Source organism: Mesitornis unicolor, unplaced genomic scaffold (genome assembly GCF_000695765.1).
Source record: "Mesitornis unicolor isolate BGI_N332 unplaced genomic scaffold, ASM69576v1 scaffold17429, whole genome shotgun sequence".
In the NCBI taxonomy this organism is placed as follows: domain Eukaryota; kingdom Metazoa; phylum Chordata; class Aves; order Mesitornithiformes; family Mesitornithidae; genus Mesitornis; species Mesitornis unicolor.
The window spans coordinates 1-20,305 of NW_010206734.1; the positions used below are offsets into that span (position 1 = coordinate 1).

At 36.5% G+C, this 20,305-nt stretch overlaps 1 protein-coding gene across 1 annotated transcript in view; it reads left to right on the forward strand.

Moving 5' to 3' along the window:
• The first annotated feature begins 111 nt into the window (after window positions 1–111).
• Window positions 112–20,305, forward strand: part of LOC104546483 (chromosome unknown open reading frame, human C14orf39) — a 33,014-nt gene continuing 12,820 nt past the window's right edge. The window contains exons 1-9 of the mRNA XM_010191887.1: window positions 112–316; window positions 3,511–3,567; window positions 3,851–3,907; window positions 6,952–7,078; window positions 12,050–12,139; window positions 16,475–16,662; window positions 17,129–17,171; window positions 17,580–17,700; window positions 18,606–18,700. Of these exons, the coding sequence (XP_010190189.1) occupies window positions 112–316; window positions 3,511–3,567; window positions 3,851–3,907; window positions 6,952–7,078; window positions 12,050–12,139; window positions 16,475–16,662; window positions 17,129–17,171; window positions 17,580–17,700; window positions 18,606–18,700 (983 nt within the window). The remainder of the gene's footprint in view (window positions 317–3,510; window positions 3,568–3,850; window positions 3,908–6,951; window positions 7,079–12,049; window positions 12,140–16,474; window positions 16,663–17,128; window positions 17,172–17,579; window positions 17,701–18,605; window positions 18,701–20,305) is intronic.

A 20,305-nucleotide genomic window follows, 5' to 3' on the forward strand; every position in this document is an offset into this window, starting at 1 on the left:
GCCGCCCGTTCCCCTCCGGGACGGTGGGGGCGAAGCTGAGAAAGCCGGACGGTGGCCGTCTTTCCGGCCCGCTCCACTTGACAGCCCTGGGTGAGGCCCTAGACGGCTGTCATGGCACTCCTCGCCCTTCCCTTTCTGGAAGCGCCTCAGACGGTGCAAGACCACCACGACCCGGTCACTTTCCTAGCGCTGATGGCTTCCGAAAATTCAGAGGGGCCACCTGGCCGCTCCGACGTCGCCACCCCTCTCTGCCGGGAGAGACTTGCTCCCCTTCTATCGCGCCGCCATTTTGTGGCGCTCATCTGCAGCCCCTGTGGTATTTTACAGGATCGTTTCCCCTCGTACCATTTTAACAAAAATCCGTTCAATTTTAAATTCCAGGAATTTAGGGAATAGTCTGCGGCAATATCCTTTTGTTTGGTCTGTGCCCGACAAAGTAAAATGTGGCAATCCAGCAGATGTTTGACTTTCTGAGGGCTTGAGAAAGACGTCGGAAGCTAGTAATGAAAGTACGGTACATAAGGCACTGTGGCGATGCGCTTTTAAAGCATAAGTGTTAGATACTTAATAAATGAAGAGCCCTACAATTATGTTAACTCAGAGGTAATAATTAGAATTGCCACCAATCAGGAAAGGGCTTTGATGATGTTAGAAACAGTGAGAACAGCAGCGGGATTTGAAAAAAAAATGGCACGTCCTCACGTTGAAAGCAAGGTTCAAGTCTCCTCACAAGGTTCCTGAAACGGTGTTGCAGAAGAGGGGCAAAGAAACATAAACGGCATGATGGGAGGCACTTAAATTAATTAATTCTTTTTTCACAGAGATAAAAAGTCTAGAAATGTGAACTCTGCTAAACTTCAAGAAGATTCAGATTACCAGTCACTTAAGAGAGTCTTAGCAGTAATGGATAGCACAGGAGAAATACGGCTTACTCCAAAAAAAGCCTTGCTGGAACAAAAAAAATTACATAATGCCAATAGACATGAATAGTGTTGCACAGCTGGCTATGGGTAGAATTGAGTGTTTGATGTTAAGAAACAAATTTACCTCATAGGGTAGGGGTATTTTTCACCTTTTAATGACGAACCTAGAAATGGCTGTTGTCAGAAGGGATATGGAACTACTGCTGGAACTGCTATGAGAAGTGGCATTAATGTTAGTGTTATGATAATGGCTAGGGACTCCATCACACAGTTTGTGATTTCTGCACTCAGTGTAGTCTTGTAATACATGAAACTTTATTGCCACAGTTGAATTCCATATAATTACATTTATTAATGCAGTACAAATACGCAAGATGCATAATAATATTTTTCTTCCAGCAGCATTCTGAATAGCACCATTAGAAATAATATATGCAATTTGAAGCTGTGTATTACATATTTCTCTTTAACATTAAAATACAGAAAAATGGCCAATGCATTCTTACCAAAGCTATCAATTTAATTACAGCAATATGTGAAATATACTATATCGGCTACATGTTTTGATTTACGATTTGTTTGGAAAATAAACGTTCTCCTAAAAAAGACCTTGATTTTTGCAGTAGCACAAGCTGATGGATCCCTCCTCCTGCTCTGCAGTGCTTTACTTAACAAAAACAACAGTCCCATACAAGGACATCTTTTGATGCTACTTTTCTCCAGTAGGACCGAGAATCAATCTTTACTACAGTTATATCCTGGAAGTCATTAATTGCCCCAAATTTGAATGTCTTTTGTTTCAGGCTGGTGTTAACTACTGTTTTTAAAATCTACAAACATCCTATAGATAACTGGTGCAACTGAATCTTTCAGCCCTTTGTACTGGTGACACAAATATCCTCTTAATTCACAACACAGAATAGCATTTGTCGTTTGCTGCTGTGTTACTTCATTTTAACAACATCCAGAATAGCAGGTATTTTACGTGTGCATGCTTTCAGAAGCAATGCCATTTTCTGCAGCTTTACCCTTTACATAAATTGTATTTCAAAAATACAAAAAAATATTTTAAACACTCACTTTAGTTCTGTTTCTCTCTTTTACAAAAGCATTCAAAAGATAAAATTAACCTCAACTGTCTTGGTGACTAGATGATAGAGTAGTATATATCAATAATGTGCAGCTCTACAGTCTGCTGTACTGATGAAACTTGTGATTTATAAACCGATGAGTGGGAATTCTCTACTGTTTGAAGTAGTGTTTGTGCTTTTTATTGTGCATTCATCTGTATACCTTCTTTGTGTGCCTCAATGTCCTGCAGTTTTTATGGGAACTGTCTGGGGAGTAATTAACAAACATTGTTAAACTGCTTCCAGAGAACAGATTTTAAGTGTACACCCAAAACTAATTTTTGCATCCAAAGGAATTACTTCGGATTTTCTTTCAGGTCGTGTAAAAGCAAAAATATTCTGCATTAACCTGTGGCTTGCAGCAGTATTTCTTAGTATTTTCAGAAAGTGTTTTGTTTGCTATCTTAAGTGTTTCCAGGCACCAGGAACTAGGGTTCCAGGCTTTTAAATACGTTCAGTAAAACTATTATCTCTTTCTCAAAGTTTTTATCACAGCCTATACTAATCCAGTCGCTTGGATTAGGTGTTCTGATCCTCACTTAACTATTAGGCAAATTAATTTCTGTCAAACATCCAGCATTTTAATGCTTCCCCCACCCCCTCCCGTTTCCACAGTCTCAGTGCTACAGCATGTAGCCTTAATGCCACTTTACTTCAATTCTGCAGTTGTTTTCTACTCCACTTTATCCTTTATTAGGATCTCATCCTCATCACCAATTTGTTGGGGCTTTACCTTTCACACAGTACTAAGGGTATGTGGAAGCCATAGTGGCACAGTGAAGTATCAAACAACTTTGCTTAATGTTAAGTGTATCTGAGCTAACTAGCTTTACTCAGTGTCTTCGGAGAAAATGGCGATTACATCCTTTTTAGAAGCCACCGTGACTCCCAAGCTGTTTACAAACCCGTAACTGAATTTCTGCACGTAGCAGCACTGTGCAAACAGAAGAATGGATTTGTACTAATTTTCTTTCCATTGTGTGCGAGTTCTGTCTTTAGTCACACTTATGCATATACTTACTGATTTAAATGTACTTTGCAGTTACTACAGGAGGAACGTACAGAACGGATAAGTAGCTTTTCCATTGCCAGCACTGCAGTCGATAGGCTTGGTAGACCAGCTGGAGCAGAGGCTACACGTTTTGTACACAAGCATCTTTTCTTGCATTCCTCATGCCTTCTGAGAACATGAAGCCTCTCAAAGATAGAACTGCTCCAGGAACAAAGCTTTACTTACGTGATACGCCTCCTTTTTTCCTAACTATGGTTTAGACTTTCGATGAGTCCATTACCACTATCAGTTCTACTGAAGTGCTTTAGATACTAATTCACATGCAGTTAAAACTTTTTTTCCTCCCTTTTGTCTTAAAATGAATTGTCTTGCAATTTTGACTTGTTTATTATATCAATAAAGCTTTTGACTGTGTAAATCCTTGAATTACATTTTTCTTTTGTAGTTTACACAATGAGTGACAGGCTTTTGAGCAACTTAGACAAGCTTCTGCTCGAGTTTGGTAGGTCGTTATTTCATACACTTTAAAATTAATAATTACTAATGCAGTTCACATGGTCATGTTTTCTGCTTTAAACAGTTATATTAACTCAGATTTATAATACTAAGGTTTTGATGCTTATCTTTGAGGTTATGGAGAGGATCACTAAGAGCTATTTAATAGTGAATTTGCTATTTAGATATTTTGTTAAAATCTTTGTTAATCAGTGTTTGTGATATCAGTGCTGCACAACATACGTTTGTTTCACAGCTCAACTCATAAAAAGTATTAATTTTCTTCTTAGTTTTCCAGCTAGAACAAACTTCTTATGCCAAGGAACTTGTGAATCAACAGATAAATTGTGAGTAGCAATAAATTACCATTTTATTAGACATTGAACACACTGCTTTTGTTTCATTAGTCCTGGTACACGTTCTGTGCTTCAGGGGCGGAAGCAAGCCTAGTAATGAAAGCTGTCCCGTGTCCTGCTCTCACCCTGCCTCGTCTTTTGCCATCAATACTTGCTCATTCTCCCTAGCAGACTTTGCTTTTGCTTGCGACTTTCAGCTGATGCTGCTCAGCTGTCTCATGGACAGCCAGTTTCATGCTGCGCCATTTCCTGCTCTTACTCTGTAGCTCCTCACAGTCGCTGGCAGTTCTTTGATTCAGCTGTGCTCGCTCAATACATCTGCCACTTGCCTCCCTTTCTTTCTTCATGTTTTTTGTTCTTTCCAGAGCTGGACCTCTGCCTCACTGCTTCTTCTCTCTTTCTGTTTTCTTATAATAATGAAAGTTCTCTCAGTTGCTACTGCCTCCTCGAGCCTGGTTCTTCTTTTCTGCAATCAAGCAGCTGGTAATTTTATTTGAAATTCAAAACAGTAAACCCAATGAGAACATCTTGCTCCACATCATATTCTTTTTCCTTAGGAATAACAAACAGCATAATATTATGGACTTAGGTCTGGACTGACTTTTTTGTACTGTGCTGCTATGTGATAGCACTCACTTGTGAGAATGGTTGTCGTAGAGAAACTATTCTTTGCACAACCTGAGGACATCGATGCTCATCACTGGTGCTTCTGAGGTAGATATTGGAGCTTGTCACCTTCAGGAAAAATAACAGGAGAGAGTTCTGGTCTGATTGGTGTTCCTCTAGATGGTGACATTTCTAGTGATCTTGACTGGTGCGTCCAAGCAAGTACTTGTTCATTAAGAAGATTAGGAATATTAAATTGAAGCACCTTAAACATTAAAACATCTGTAGCACTAAATCTGGTATACCTGGAATTCTGTTTTAACTCTTCAGTCACATAATTGAACCTCAGAGTTGAGGTTTCTCTTAACATTTGTGCAAGGTTATGGTAAATGGATGTGCTTTTAGGGACAATCGAAAGGCTGTGTAGTAACAGCTGTTTCCATGTTTGGTTCAGAGATATCTAAATATGTGTGAACTTGCAACCAACACTCATACTTTTAAAAGTTTTGGTTAATCCTTTAAAAACTTACTTAGAAATAGTTCCACTGATTCAATTTTGTCTCTGTGTATTACTTGGCAGAGGAGCAGTTGTAGCATTCAGCCTTGGACTTTTAGCATGAGATTCATCAGGCTTTTTGGCTAGAGTTCCTTTATAACCAGTGAAGGGAAACAGACACTTTTAGGGTGTGATTTGTCTTATCCTGAAGAAAGAGTTTAAAGTAGGTTAGATAAAGTAAGCTTTAAAAAACGTCCCTTTGTCTCCGCTGAGTGTGTCTGGAGCTATGGGTGCCTAGTTCTGAAGCAGATGCCTGCATTGTAAAGTTGGGTGAGGTGGATCTCATCTACGAGGTCCTTGTGAAAGCAGAGGGTGAGTAGAACAACTCACACTTGTCTCAGAAGTGCTCATCTATGGAAAACACTAAATGAAACATTAATGTATAGCTTTGCTTATATATAGATATTTTGTTAGTGCAATTATGCTATGTCATGGTAAATCTCAAAATGTCATCTGCAGGCTACTTCCATATGCGCCTTTTTTTTACAGAAATTAAGCATGTGTCAGTTGTTCAGTAGTTATGCTTCATGCTAAAGAAAGGGAAGTTACTGACTTAAGTGACTGAAAATATTAAGATACTGAAGACATTCAGGATAACTTAAAATTTAAAATACATTGAGAATCTTTTGCTTTTCACTGACTGATATTTCTCACCAAGAAGTGTTCTTTTCTGGTATAAATGCAGTTGGCATTGAAAGTGAATATGTAGAATGTACTGCAAAAACAGACCTAAATTTAAGGATGACCTGAAGTTCTAGACCAGTAATTCAAACAATTCAGGGGCTGCCTGATGTAACTGAGATGCCCTTCCTGGTCAAGTAGATGAGAAGGGTAGGGTCTCCATAGTTGGCTTCTGTTTAGGGCCACCAACTTTGGCATACAGCACATCAGGAGAGCAGTAACAGCAAGGGATGATTTGGCACTAATAAATCTTGTGTGAAGGAATAAGAAATAAACAGCACAGAGGAAAAAGTGTGCACCTGCATTGCAATGAGGATGCGTGATGGCTCTCTCAGCTTTTACCTGTAAAGGAGAACGTGTGTTCATGTTCCATGTTCAGCAATATGGATTTTCTACTAAGCACTCATTCAGGAAATGTTATCATGGCTGGTGTTAGAAAAGGCAGAATTAAGAATCTGCCTTAAGAATCTCCGCAGATATGGTGCTTGAGGACTTGTCTTTACAATGCATGTTTTTCATTAATTAACCTCTGTCTCCTCTTGATTTATCATACGTTGCGCATTTCCACCTTGAGAAAATTCCATTTTTAATTTGATGTTCTCTGTTTCTTTTTCTAGTAATAATTCGCTTATATGCCTTTAATGATGTTTTTATTCTTCCATTTGTGTTTCTGGACTTCTGTAAAGGAAAACAAATGTTTGAAAGAGACCTTTTATCTCAAGCAACTTTTGTACTCCAGTCGGTCTCCCCAGTTGAAGCATTACTGAGAGCAAAGTGGCTTACACTCTGGTTTCCCTGTATACGCCCTCAAGTATCTGCTGATGCTGGGGACTGCAAAAAAAAAAAGAAGGGTCAGCTCTAACTGTTAAGAGTGCTTTGATTTCTACCACTAATAGTTACTTCAATTTTATATAGCCTGGGATGCACAAACAGCACAAATAATCTTTTTCTTCCAAAGTCAATCTCACAATATTAGATGATCATTAAGGTCATCATGTTCAGCCACACAGCTGAAACTCCTTAAGTTTTTGACTCACTTTGGTGTTGCTTTGCTTAGTTGCAGCCTTTCCACTCATCTGGCACTATTGAGATTAAGTATTTTGGATGAAAATGTGAATCATTCTGAATGTGGGCTTTTTATTTCATGAGTATGTTGAAAATACATATACTTAGTTTTTATTTTTCATTCCAGTATATACTGCACAGATCAAGGAAAAAAAGAATGAAGTCGCTAGGTTGGAGGAAGATATAAATAACAGCAATGACGCAATTGCTGATTTGCACAAACAAAATGAGAGAAGTAAGGAGAGCTGTAACGTGTAAGTATAATGCAACCTGAACGGGGAATTAAAGATGGCATTCAGAAAGTCAGTGAGAAAGCAGAGTAAAAATATGTATGTGTGTGTTCAGACAGGAGTAATGTTAAAGAAAGCTTTAGTATTCTCTTATTTTTTTCCAGCTGCAAATCATCAGATACAAAAATTGCAGTATTACCCATCCCCTGAAAAAGTAAATTATTGAGGAACAGACAACATACAAGTTTGTTTTAGTCTTTTATTAGAATCAAGAGTTTTCAGAGACAGGTACTGACTTTGCAGAATGCAAAGTTCTGTCAGATTTGAAGATTATTAAGAGTACTGCTCAAAAAAAGTTATGTTTTTAACTAAAAAATTTAATAACCATCAGTGACAGTAAAGGCTCCATTATGTTCTTCTTTGTTTAATTCTGAAGTTGGCTTCCAGAATTTGAAGCATCTTTCTATTCACAACACGTTTCACATTACTTTTTGTTCTGTATATGTTTTCTCTAAAATGTGTCATACCTGCCCCTACATACAGGTATATGTGTACTTCTGCTAGCACATTTTGGTATAATTTTTACTGCAGTCTGCAAGATTTTTCTTCTAGGCACACTGTTTTGATGAATATATTGGGCTGCAGTTCAGTTTTCTTCATAGATTTTTTTCCTCTCAGATCATTACTACAAGTTTTAAATGCAGATCACTTTTGGATCTTAGAAATGTGAAGTTTCTCAAGCAAGAATCTGGCTACAAGGACTTTCCTCTTACTGATAGGGAATGTATATTTTTTTGAAACAAAAATCTCAGGTGTTTGCAGGGGGACATAAAAAGGCAAAGCTGTAGCTGACAATACAGAGAGTTTGGCCCAGATGATATAATCCTGTTGTCTTATTGCAGCATTCATCTCCCCACAATCTGTCTGGTTTCTTGACAGCTGAAGTGATTATTTGTTAGCAAATTCTGTCCTTTTTGTTTTCTTGCAATTCTGTATCTAAAGAGAAGTACTTGAATACAACTATCTGTAACATGTACTTGAATGTTTTTAATGTGAATGGAGAAAGTGGATGTTTCTAGGAATAAAAAGAGAAGTAAAGATAGCATCAGGGTCCTTTCTAGGTTTAATTTGAACTATCTGAAAACAGAAGTCATAATGGACTCATTAGTGGACGAAATGGATATAGTGGCTGGGTGTTTGAATCAGTCGCCATCTCTTACTGATTTGCAGCTTTATCATAAACAGGATTAGGAAAAGACCTTGACAAGAAAATTCCGATTTTCCTTTACATTAAATTCTTGGCTCCAATGCAGTATAAAATGAGCACTTCTGTAGGTTTCTGAAACCATTCACACTACTTCCTTAGATATCTTTTGAAGTTGCAAATAAGTTTGCAAATCACAAACTGTGAAGTGATGCAAATAAGGAAATACAAAATTAAGGGTAGAAAATTTAAACCAGAAGGATCTGATCTAAATTTTAGTCATTGAATTCAGTGGGTTTTGGCTTAAGTCCTACAAAGAATAATTAATGGCATTAGTGTAAAGAGACTGAAAATGAGAAGTGACTCATTGATGAATACATGTATTCATGGAAGGACAATGCCTGCAGAAGAGTAGAGACTTTGCGTCTTAAACTATTGAAAATGTCATTTAACGACATACTGAAAACTGTGATAAACAAGCCCTAGCTATAAGATCAGACAATTAGAGCACTTACGTAGTAGAATCATTGTAAACCTCTAAAAATTTTTTCTAGTTGATGCTCCATATACACTGGGCATGGTTCTAATGCTGATTTTGTAAATCCAAATGTTGTTTTGGAGTTACAGTCACCCTTATGGTGGTGAATTGCCAGTAATGCCTAATAGAGTTCTCAAAACCCCAACTTTTTGTCTGGATTACTAAGCATCGTAAATATATTGAAGCATGTTTGGTAACTTTGAACAAAGTATGGGATTCTTATATTCAAGAAGTCCACAGAAAATATGGTATGTGAGACAGATATATTGTGATACTGTTTCTAAACTGTGTTTTCTAAACAAGTTCACATTTTGGTCTATGTAACAAAGAACTGAAGGCACAAAATGACCAACATGTAATATACATTTTTAGACAAGTCATGACATTTTTCTAACATTTATTTTCTTGAATGATTCAAACTAGAAATGTTGATCCCAGAACAATAAGTGTTGAAATACTGCTGAGGGAACCTATTCCACTTTTATTCTTTCTCTTCTGTTTTTAAAATTTGGGTTCAAGTGTTGTGCAAGTTCATGGAAATTAAAGGAAAAAAGCCAGATGAACTCAGAATGTTCCTAATTTAGAAAAGAAGTTGTCTTGTTCTGCTAGCTAAGCTGTAGGATATTTTACTGTTTTCTGATTAGAGTGGATAAAGATCTTTTTGTGCCCTAGCTGATGAAAGGAGGGACAAGTAAATGTGATAGCTACCAAAAGCCTCCAGGAAACAGTGATGCATTTAGCAAACCATTAAATGAGCTACTGGAATCCTGTATACCTTGTTGTGTTTACAAAACAGTGTTCTTGTACTGTGTGGTTTTGCATGTCTGCAGAACAGATGTGAACACGAAACCTAGTGCACAACATGGTTTGTGCCTGGGTTAACAGAAGCTCTATGACTTTTTCATTGCCTGTTTGTTTGTTTTCTTTCTTTTTTTCCTCCAAACAAAAAGGCATGGAGTTTTCTGGGTAGAAGACCACAGTGTTTGTATGCCAGTACATTTCAATATATGTATATAAGTACATTGATTTCTAGTTTTTAAAAAACCTGACCCTTTTAAAATTCAGCTTTCTGCTAAATTTGCAGTAGATATGGTGAAGTAGCGTTTTGTAATTACATTTTTGATCACCAATGGCGTCAAACAATTTGTGCCAGTAGTGCTAGATTTCCTGGGTGGATGCTGCAATGTCTCGTTTGGCTTTTTTGTTCATTAACTGTACTGCTGTTGTAAATGTTTATTATACGTTGTGTTGTCTCACCACTGGGAGTACGTTATTTTATGTTCAAGGTTATTTGACTTCAGTTCTGCAAATTAATTGTCAGGTCTTTGTTCTTTATTTATTTAGCTGTTATGGAAGCCTCTATTTTATGCCACCTTTGGAGTAATCGTCCACATGCACATTTATACTTTGTGTGATTGCATGCTACAAACCCTCCAGTTATGAACCATATAGCATGCTCACATCCAAAAATGCCCTTTACTTACCCCACTCATGAATATGCAGTGCAAAGTGATCCATATGTCCTCAGTTGCTCTCACCTGTCCAGTGATTAATTATTTGCTTTATTTGATGGCAGCCTTGTCCTGCATTGCAATTTCTCTCTTCCCCTTGCTGATATAAAACTTTAAATGTAACTGTGTCTCTGCTGTTCCAGATTCACTTGGTCTCTTCAATCCTTAGGAATTTTTCCTTCTCCTGTTTCTTCAGTGTTTAGCTTTGACAGAATCTACATATATGTTCCTGAAGTTGGGGGTTGTGTGTACATCTCCTGGGACAGACAGTTCCACTCAGACTTCATTGTAGGTGTTTGTGTCACCTAAGGGTTGGCTTGTGTTCTGGACAGAAGCTGAATTTATAGATCACTGTAAGCCTTGACTAGAGAGAGGGTGTGCTAATTTTTCCTATGGAAAAAGTTCTCCCTCATGGAGGGAGCATGTGTTTGGTTTTTTTCATTGGAAGTAGGATCTCTGTCCTACTCTAGCCCAGTCCGTTCAGATGATTTATCTTTCCTCATCTGAATCTCAGCTCCCAGCATCTCAGAAGTTGCCTATTTTCAACCTGTCCCTACAGAGGTTATTCTCTCTGAATGAGCTGAGTGTCTGTCAGTGCACATAGAGCAGTTTAGCTCAGTAGACTTCAGTAATTTTTCTGTTCTTTCCCTCAGCTCACAACACTTTGGTATGCATTAAGTCTTACTAAGGTATTACTCATTATTTGGAGGCTCCATGCAGCAGAGGTTTCTGAATTTGTTTCTCAACATCTCTAACTGAGCAAGATCCTGGCCATTTGTTCAGTTACAGCTTTCTCTGAAAATGTCTTTTCTGGTAGCTGTTACCTCAGCTGAGAGGGTAGCAGGCATCCAGGCCTGGGCGGCTCATGCTCCTTGCCCCATCTTTTTTCAGGCAGGATGCTTTCTTTTTAAAGACCCATTATATGCCTCTCCTAAAGATCACATCTGAATTGTGCTTGAGTCAGAATCTGCCTGTTTTCTAGAGTCCCTGCATCCAAGAAAGAGGCATATGTGGATGATGATTTAGAGGCAGAAAAGGGTGTTTCTTAACAGCAACTGAAGTTCAGTTCTCATCTGACATTAATTTATTATTAACTATTAGCTGGTGTGTTTTCCTGTGGGACAGAATTTGGGTTCAAATCTAGTCAGTAAGAGGTGGTATGTGAACCTGTGACTCCAAACTGACAGGTCAGTGTGCCCAGTGTCTGGGGTAGTGTACTGAAAGACAGCATCTCTTTCTGGCTGTTTTCTGAGCAGGACTTGCTTAGCAAATGGAGGAAACTCTGAGTTTGTGACTGCTGCTCACATTCAGGTATGAGATAAGTGATGTTGATATAAGTGAGAACGAAGCTGTGTGCATCTCCAACAAGACTGTTCATGTCTAAAGGTTTTACTGATGGTGCTGTTCTGAGTACCTAATATGTGGAGTTAGATGCGTAACTGCTTAGCATTAGGCTCCAAAAATTTGTGAAGCTCACTCTATTCCTTAAAAAGTGTTCTGTAATTTTTTGTTAATGCTATATACATATGTTCTTGAATTTGCAGCTTTAAAATATTAAGGAAATAAATGTATGTATGTAAAAGCTTTTTGTACTAAAACCATTTATGTTTGACTTTCAAAATATGAAGTAAATTATTATTTCCAGTAAGCTAGTTCAAGTAACTCGATGTTTTCATTTTAAAATGCCTTTTTATTAAGAAAGACCACTTATATGCTTCCTTTTTTTTATTTTCTGGAATAAGCTGGAAGCCCACATACGTAATTCTTAGCAAGCATGAAGAATATTTGAAAAATGAACTTGAAGCTTTACAAGAAGCTACAGAAAATGAGAGGTATCTATGATCACATAAAATGAGGTTTCCAGTAGTAGTGCTTATTAACCTGTCTAAACTGACCAGTAATGATAATGCATTCTGCATCAAAAAGTTGTAAACTTTTTGGGATAGTATAAGAGACTGAGTAATTAAAATAATTTTCAGCTTACATTATTATGAGGTCATCTGTTATGTTATAGTTACCAATGGAATAGTATAAAATCTGGCTTCTTCAAATCCAATTGCTTCCCAAATGCCTGTTACAATTTTTCAGAACATTGTTCAATTGCCTACAACTTCAAGAAAAGCCCTCTGAAATAAAGGTAATGAATGTTTCAGCTTTGGCAGAAATATGAAATATCAGAGCTTATTTGCAAAAACATAAATAAGTTTTATCTACAAATGATTTTTTTGCCATTATTGTGAGATGTCTTCAGGTGTACTGTAATTTTAGTAGCTTCAGATATTCAGGTTTGGGAAGACTTTTCTGAAAATACTCAAGTTTCATGTTTTTTTCAGAAGCATCATTTAATTGAACCTTAGCCTTTACATTAATGTATGAATGAAGTAAGATACATGACTACGATAACTATTAGAGGCATTCAGATAATGATGTGCTTTTCTTTATTTGTGAATATGGTTTACATATGATGATTAGAATTTGTCATGGTTAATCAGATGCGAATCATGTTCAAAATGTGGTGTGCCAAGTGACCCCTCTGAAGTTCTGTTTACACTCGGAGAAAATTAATCTTCATTTTAGTGAGGTTGCTCACCTTCACTGATCTGCTTGTGAAGGGAACGGGTTGGTCAGCCCTACAGTGAAAAGATCGTGGTGGACCTAAATACCAATTTAGAGGTGCAACTTTAGGTAATTGAAATGTTGGCTTTGGTTCGTTTGTAAGTGTTCTTTTTGCCAGTTATCCAAGACAGCAGAAATAGCATGCCTGGTAGCCTTTAATTAACTCAGTTAGTAGCTTATCTGTCTTCTTCCTGTTCAGAGCTCTGTATTTGGTGAAAAATAAGGCTAAATTTGCTTTCTATGAGTATATGATTAAGCCATTTTGGCTTTCACTAATTTGAGCTGACAAGCCAGAGAAGCATTACTTTTAAATTGCTTCTTTAGATAACTAGTTTCAATTCCAACATGAAAGTGTTTGGTCTGTTTTCCTGAGCTTAATTATAAGACATCATGGCTATAAATCACAAAATAAATTTAATTCATGTATTTTACTGAAGTGGTCTTCTCAAATATAGTCCCTCTGTACCGAAGCGTTTGATGATGTATTCAAATCAGCAAGATGTGCATTCAGCAAATTCTAAATATTTAAATTAGGAAGAAAAATAAGTACACTTAGAATTTTATGCGCTGAATGTTCTTTTTAGCCTGGCATTAGAGGGCACTGAGGACGTATTGCTTTAGATGGGGAGGTGTTTCAAAGAAATGGGCAGATTAGTTTGCATGTAATTGGCACTTATTATGGAGGTTGTAAAACCCTTACACCTTTTTTTCATTATTATTGGTTTCAAGAACAAATAGAAACGCTTAGTACTGGAATACTTGGTATCCTGAAAATAAGAGATATAAAGAAGGAAAGAGGAATACATAGCTGTCCACATAATGCTCAGGGGTTTTCTGGGTGTTGTCCTTTTCCCGTTGTCATTAGATTAAAGCTTTATCTAATGACTTTAATGTGAACAGTGCTGGATTCTAAACAGCCTGTGTTTAATTGCATGAATGGGAGGATGTGAGTTACTTAGGAAAAATATAAAGAATAGCGACAATTTCTCAAGACTACTGTACTATGCTATATATTAATCTGTGGAAAATACATTTTGGGAAAAGAATATAAAGTTTGAGGGTTATTTTCAGAAGGTGGAAATGTACCTGCTACAACAAATTATTTTACTTATTTATTTTTTTAAAGTTTATTTGTAATGCATTCTTAATTGCACGTCAGCAATTTTATTTGTTGCTCAGTTATTGTTTGTAGCATCTATTAAATAGAACTGGATATTTTCCATTTCATACATGTGAAATATTCAGTGAATCAAGAAACTTAGATTCCCAAGACCACCCATGTAGAAAAGCAAATAGATAAATGTAATTTTCCACATGAAGTCTGGGAAGTCTCAGTTCTTTAGTTTCACAGTGTTGATCTACAACTTCTTTTCCCTAAACAGGTGTATTGAACTTCAGTCAATTTAACAGCAGCTAGTGCCTGGAGAGTAGTTGTATTTGAAAACTGAGATCTTACTTTTTCTTTTTGCCATGACAATAAAAAAATGGTTTCTTTTTGTAAGAGCAGAAGCTTCTACTATTGAATTTGGACACGGATTTTTTCTCTCTTCCATTGACTAGCCTAGCTAGTGGGCAGCCAGAAGTGTCTACCTTTCAGTCATACTGCATTTAAATGATTAATAGCACTGTGAGATAAATTGTGTTCTTTAAAGAGGAATGCTGTATGCTTCATAAGCAGTGAGAGCCGTTCCTTGATGTAGGCCTTATTCATGGTGCAGGTAAACAGGTGGGTCTCTGGCTTCAGTTGCTGTTATGCATCATAATTTGTTTCATAAAGAAATTTTTGTCTCATGTACAGGTGTACTAATAACATTTTTAAATTTGCCCCTCTCTGTTGCTCACATAACCTTTTTCTAGAGAATGACATTTTCTTCACCTTTTGTCATTTTATATTGGCTTATTCTAATATCAGGCAGCTTTGTGTTGTATTTCTCAGATTAATGACTGTTCTGCATTAATGATACATGCTGGATTTTTCTAGCTGTGATACCTCTCAATAAACATGTGCCATATGCATAAATGCTCACCATCAAACTCTTACAATGTATTTTGCATATACCTAAATTTTATCTTTTTTTCTTTTGGGAATAAGGGGCATAGAATATCAACATATTAAAAAATTGATATATTAAATTTCATTTTTAAGCAGCGATTAACCTTTTGCTTTCAAGTGCAAAGAGAAATACAGTTACTGGGCACTGGATGATGGTATTCATAATTTTTAAAACTATTAATAGTTAACTCTTGTCTGTGTGGGAAATACAGACTTCCTGCAGGTCTATGCTTAGATTACCTGTGTGTGACATTAAGAACCAGAACCAGTTCCTTGGTTGCACTGTTAATTATTCAGCTTTCCCAAAAGATACTGCTTTTGCGCTGCAAATTACCTGTAATAGAAGTTATGTCTAGCAGCATTATTGGTGTAATAAAATACTCATCCCAGTGAGGTGGTTGAATATTTGATCTGCCGTAAGCAAATAAACATATCCTGTACTTTCCTTGCTTGAATGAAAAAAACCTAAGGAAAAAACCAGTCTTTTCCAGTGCAGTCACTGTCATTGATTTAACACAAGAGGATGGCTGTTAAACATACCCCATACTTTCCTTGTCTGAATGAAAAAACCTAAGGGGGAAAAAAAAAAGTCTTTTCCAGTGCAGTCATTGTCATTGATTTAACACAAGAGGATGGCTGTTCTGTGCAACAGCACTTTTCGTTCTCGTTTTCTGTCCAAACATAATATTGATAAATTTTCGGGTTTTTTGTGATGAGTTATATCCTATTACTTGTTATGGTACTTGTTTGTTTTAATAGTACAATTATTTTCAAAAGCTGATTTAAACTTTTAACGTGTCATGAACATTAGTTGATGCTGCCTACTTTAATAATTTGTAGCTATGTACTCACATGGTGTCAGTTAAACTATGTTAGTGTAACATTAATTTAGAGGGCAGTCTAAAGGTGAGCATTCTGGTTCTTTGCCATTTAAAAAGTTAAGTGTTTGCTTCATCTTAAGCATGAATAGTCCTATTACTTTAGTGTGACTAATGTGTGTGTCCCTGAGTCAGACACAGATTACGCAGCATTTCCTTGAGGGCAGCTTTCAGCCCAGCGATGCACCAGGCTGCTCTAACTATGGGATGCTGGGCCAGATTCCCTTTTACTGTAAGTTTGATACAGCTCCAACGAAACAGGTGTAGTTGTGCCAACATATACAAGCAGAGAATTTGTCCTGCTGTGATTTTCATGATAATTACATAGGGGGAAAAAAATTGCTATCTGCCTAGCTGCCTTTGGATATGATATGGTCTACATTACTTTCAGAGCAATGAGGTTTGTCCATTTTTTACATCTTGAGTGTATTCTTACATACTACAACTGTGAAAATAGCTGGAAGATGAAAAATAGAGCCAAAGGGTGCTATACTAAATATAATCTGACATTTTTCCAGGACAGCAACAAGTCTAATTGAGCTAATGCCGTAAATTAATAGCTTTCTTCCTTATTAAAAATGTATTCATGTGAAAAAAATTAAATTGCATGTATTTTACAGGAAAATGTATCAGGATTCCATAACCCAGTATAAAGAGATTTTGAAGCAACACCGTGCAAAATATGCAGAAACTGCTCTTGCACAGAAGTATTACAAGAAAAAAAAAGAGCTTGAAGAAATCCAAAACAGAGTTTTGAAACAGTTTGAAAAATATAAATGGAAAGAAGATACTTGCTTGGATATTCTGGGTACTGTTATTATCAGTGCTTTTACAGTAGAGCCTATTGGTAGTGCACTGTATGTTAAAAGTTCTGTACAGAAGTCCTCTAATTTTCTAGTTTCTGTTAAGCTAATAACAAGTCTTCTTTTTATTGCACCACTTTTAGGAGGTCTGTAGCAAACATACTTTGAACAAGAATTTGGTGTATACATACTAACATGTATTCCTCCAACCCATGAATGTAACAGGGAGAGGTTTGCCATTGGGCTTCTTGGGTAAAAAGTCCTAAAATTACTTTAGAACTAGCTTCTCAGAATTTTAAGTTTATTTTTCTTATATTTTTAGTGCTGTTTTTAATGGCATTACTCTCTGTTATGCTTCTATTTCTGTTGTGTATACTAAGTAAACATAATGGCTCTGTTAATTTATCTTGTATTTGTAAAGAAAATTAGATTTGTGAATTAATGATCTGAAATGATCTTTTATTTCTGCAGAGTCTGTTCCTTTTAAATCCCTAAATGACTGGGCTGTAAAGATGTATCCTTGATTTGTAGTGCTTATGGAAGGAAGAAAGTTTATATTTACCTTTTATAACTTTCTATTAAAAAGTATTCTAATTAGTTATATATTTATATTTAGAGGGGCAGTATTAGCATTTCTATGTGAGAAAATTTAAGGTCAAATAATAATATTCGAGTTTAAATTTATGGGAGCATTTTGAGGAAAGAAAAGAAAATTTAACTTAATGATGTATCCGTTGAAATGGCTCATTAAAGAGGAGGAGCTTAATTGAATTAGATTTGAAGACTTGTCCAAGAAATGCAGGTTTGTCAGAGCTTTCTACACCTCTAACATTTGCACTTGTGGCACGGAGAAGTCTGGGATCTGGTTGTATCCCTTGCTTGAAAAGAGTAACGCTGCAATCTATATTCCGTAACGTGAAAGTGCTTCTTCAAGGCAAAAAACACAGGAAATGTTAAACCTCGCTGCAGTTGCTACACGAGAATCCATTGAACTGCAAAAAGAAGCAGAGGAATTAGAAAAGAAAATTAACTATATAAAAAAGGTAACTATTTTAATTTTATTTTATATAAATACTTTTTATATACTTAGTTAGATATACCACCATTATATTTTCTGAAACATAAAAAAGTGGTGTATTTTCAAGCACACAGACCAACAGGGTGATTCCAGTATTAGTAATCATGTTTCTATAGCATCACATATGTTTTCTTAGAAAAGAGGGGTCCATGAATGTGCAGGCTCTTGAAGCTTGATTTCTGTTGACCTCAGTTTACACCTTAATTTCCGCCAAGGCACTGTGTCAGGGAGACTTTCTTGTGAGCTCAAGAGGGCCAGAGAATACACTCCAAAATATAGCAGGGCCATTCCTTAGTGAGCCCCAGGGCTTGAATATACAGCCTTCCCAGGTCCTGCTGGGTTTTAAGGTTTTGTTGATAGGAATATGCTTAACTAGATATGCTTTACAACAAGAATAATGCAAATTCCTTGTTTAAATTTATTTTTAATTTTTATTTTTTCAATAACTGTGTAACTAACAGAGGTAAAACTGGCTGGTTTTGGACAGGAGATCAGTGCAGTTCCACTGTCTAGAAGGAAGCACTGATTCCAAAGGCATAGTCTTCCAAAAAAAGGACATTGTCAGGACAGTATTTTGAACCACTCCTCTTGTAGGAGGTAGAAGGAGAGCATGTAAGGAACGACTTGTTCTGAATAGATACGTAGAGTCTGTGCTCAATACTTTGTGTTTATTCCAGTTGTTACAGTTGGTCCAACAAAAGATACTGCCTTGCTTTAACCTTGTTCTGCTTATTTCTTCAGACCATATTGGCTACAAAAACTCAACTACTGTGCACAGATTCATCAGGTTTAGGAAGCAATTGCAGCATGTAGCTATACTTTTTCAAGTTCTCTTTATTTTTTTTTGTTATTTGTTCTTTATCTCTTAAGACATTTGAAGAGACTACAGAAGATCAAAATAATTCCAAAATTATTGAAGGAAAAAATCAGAAAAGTCTAGAGAAGCCAAAGGACTTTAAAGAAAGGTACACTGAAAAGTTGTTTATTTCCCTTGCTTTCATCCACAGTACTATTTCAGCATTTACACAGACTGTCACAAAACACACAGTGTTGCTAAATGGCTGCCAAAGTTCTCTAACCCTGGTCATGTGATTTAATTGTGTAATTGAAGAAGTTTTCTATTTCTTGGGGTTACGATGGTGGCGTATTTTGATTCTTGAAAGCTGACTGTATCTGGAAACTTACTATTCAAAAGTATTTTGTAGAAACCTTTGCTCCTCACAGCTACTGCTGACAGAGAATGTGAGTAGTTTTATGAGTTTTGAATACAACTGCAGTGACTGTGCAGTCAGAGATAAAATACATTAACTCTGCTAAATGCATGCTAAGAAATTTAACTCTTGGTTTAGTTCTTAAAAACAAGCATGAGTTAAAGTTTCATGGACAGGATTAATGGCTTAGCAGACGAGTCAGTGGTCACTTACAACTGAGACTCACTTTGATTTGAGCTCAATTGCAGTGACTGAATATTACCTCAGGACTATCTTGCACTTATCTGGAGTCCTTGTGAACGTTTAAACATCACCTTTAGAGCTGATGCTTTTGGACCACAATCCGTTTTAAACTAAAAATGTGTCCAAAAGACTTTGTCCAAGTGTTTTTACATTATGGTGTGCATGAAGAAGAAGCTTTTTAAGGTTTTAAGTAGGGATTTAGTGGACTGTATCTATAGAAGTGTGCCATTTTAATATTCCCTAAGGTCCTTTCCACGGGGGCATTTTACGTCTTTAGTATTTTCTTATAGACCTATGATGATTTTTTTTGTGTGGTGTAAGCCCTTATATAAGCTTTTTGAAATTGGCAAGACCTCAGAAACATGGGAGAGCAAGAAATCCACTTATTTTAAGACTAGGTTAAAAAGAAGTAAATATGGGATTCCAATTGAATTTTCAAAGAAACCCATGTATGTGCAGCCTGCAGAAAGCAAAATGCCAGTTAAGGACGTCTTATGAAAGGCAGAGGTCTATGCTGTGCATGTGGAGGTGTAAGAAGCCCTCGGTCAGCCTCCTCATGGATAGGAATTCATAGGGTGTGTTGCTGGACCTGCCGTTTGTATGTTTACCTCCGTGTCATGGAGTCTTCATGTGCTTGTGCTTTCACCTGAAGTTTTGTCTGGATTGCTTACAAGTAGATTTTTTTGGTGCCCTTATCGGAGCAATAATTCCATGGCTTGCATCATGGTTATAGGGTGTTGTAAACTTTTCAGACTGTCCTAACTCACGTTGCCTTTTAACCTCCATGGATGCATTGATGTGATACAACATATGGTATCAAACCATAACCTGATTATTAATTAATAAGTTTTCCTAGAGTAAATTTTAAAACTTATTTATGTCAAAGATATCCATAACATAAAAGCCTGTAGAAAATGGCATTAAAAGTGTTTTTAAAAATCCCTATTTGGCAATAGTGTGTTTTAAAAAAAAAAAAAAGGTCTTCACTAGAAAGCATAGAAAAGTCTGATTAAGGAACTACTGAAGCTAAAAATAGGTGTATTATGAATCTGTGATTATAAACATGGTGGAAAAAACCTCAAACAGAAAATGTGCCAAGGTAATGAGTCATATGAT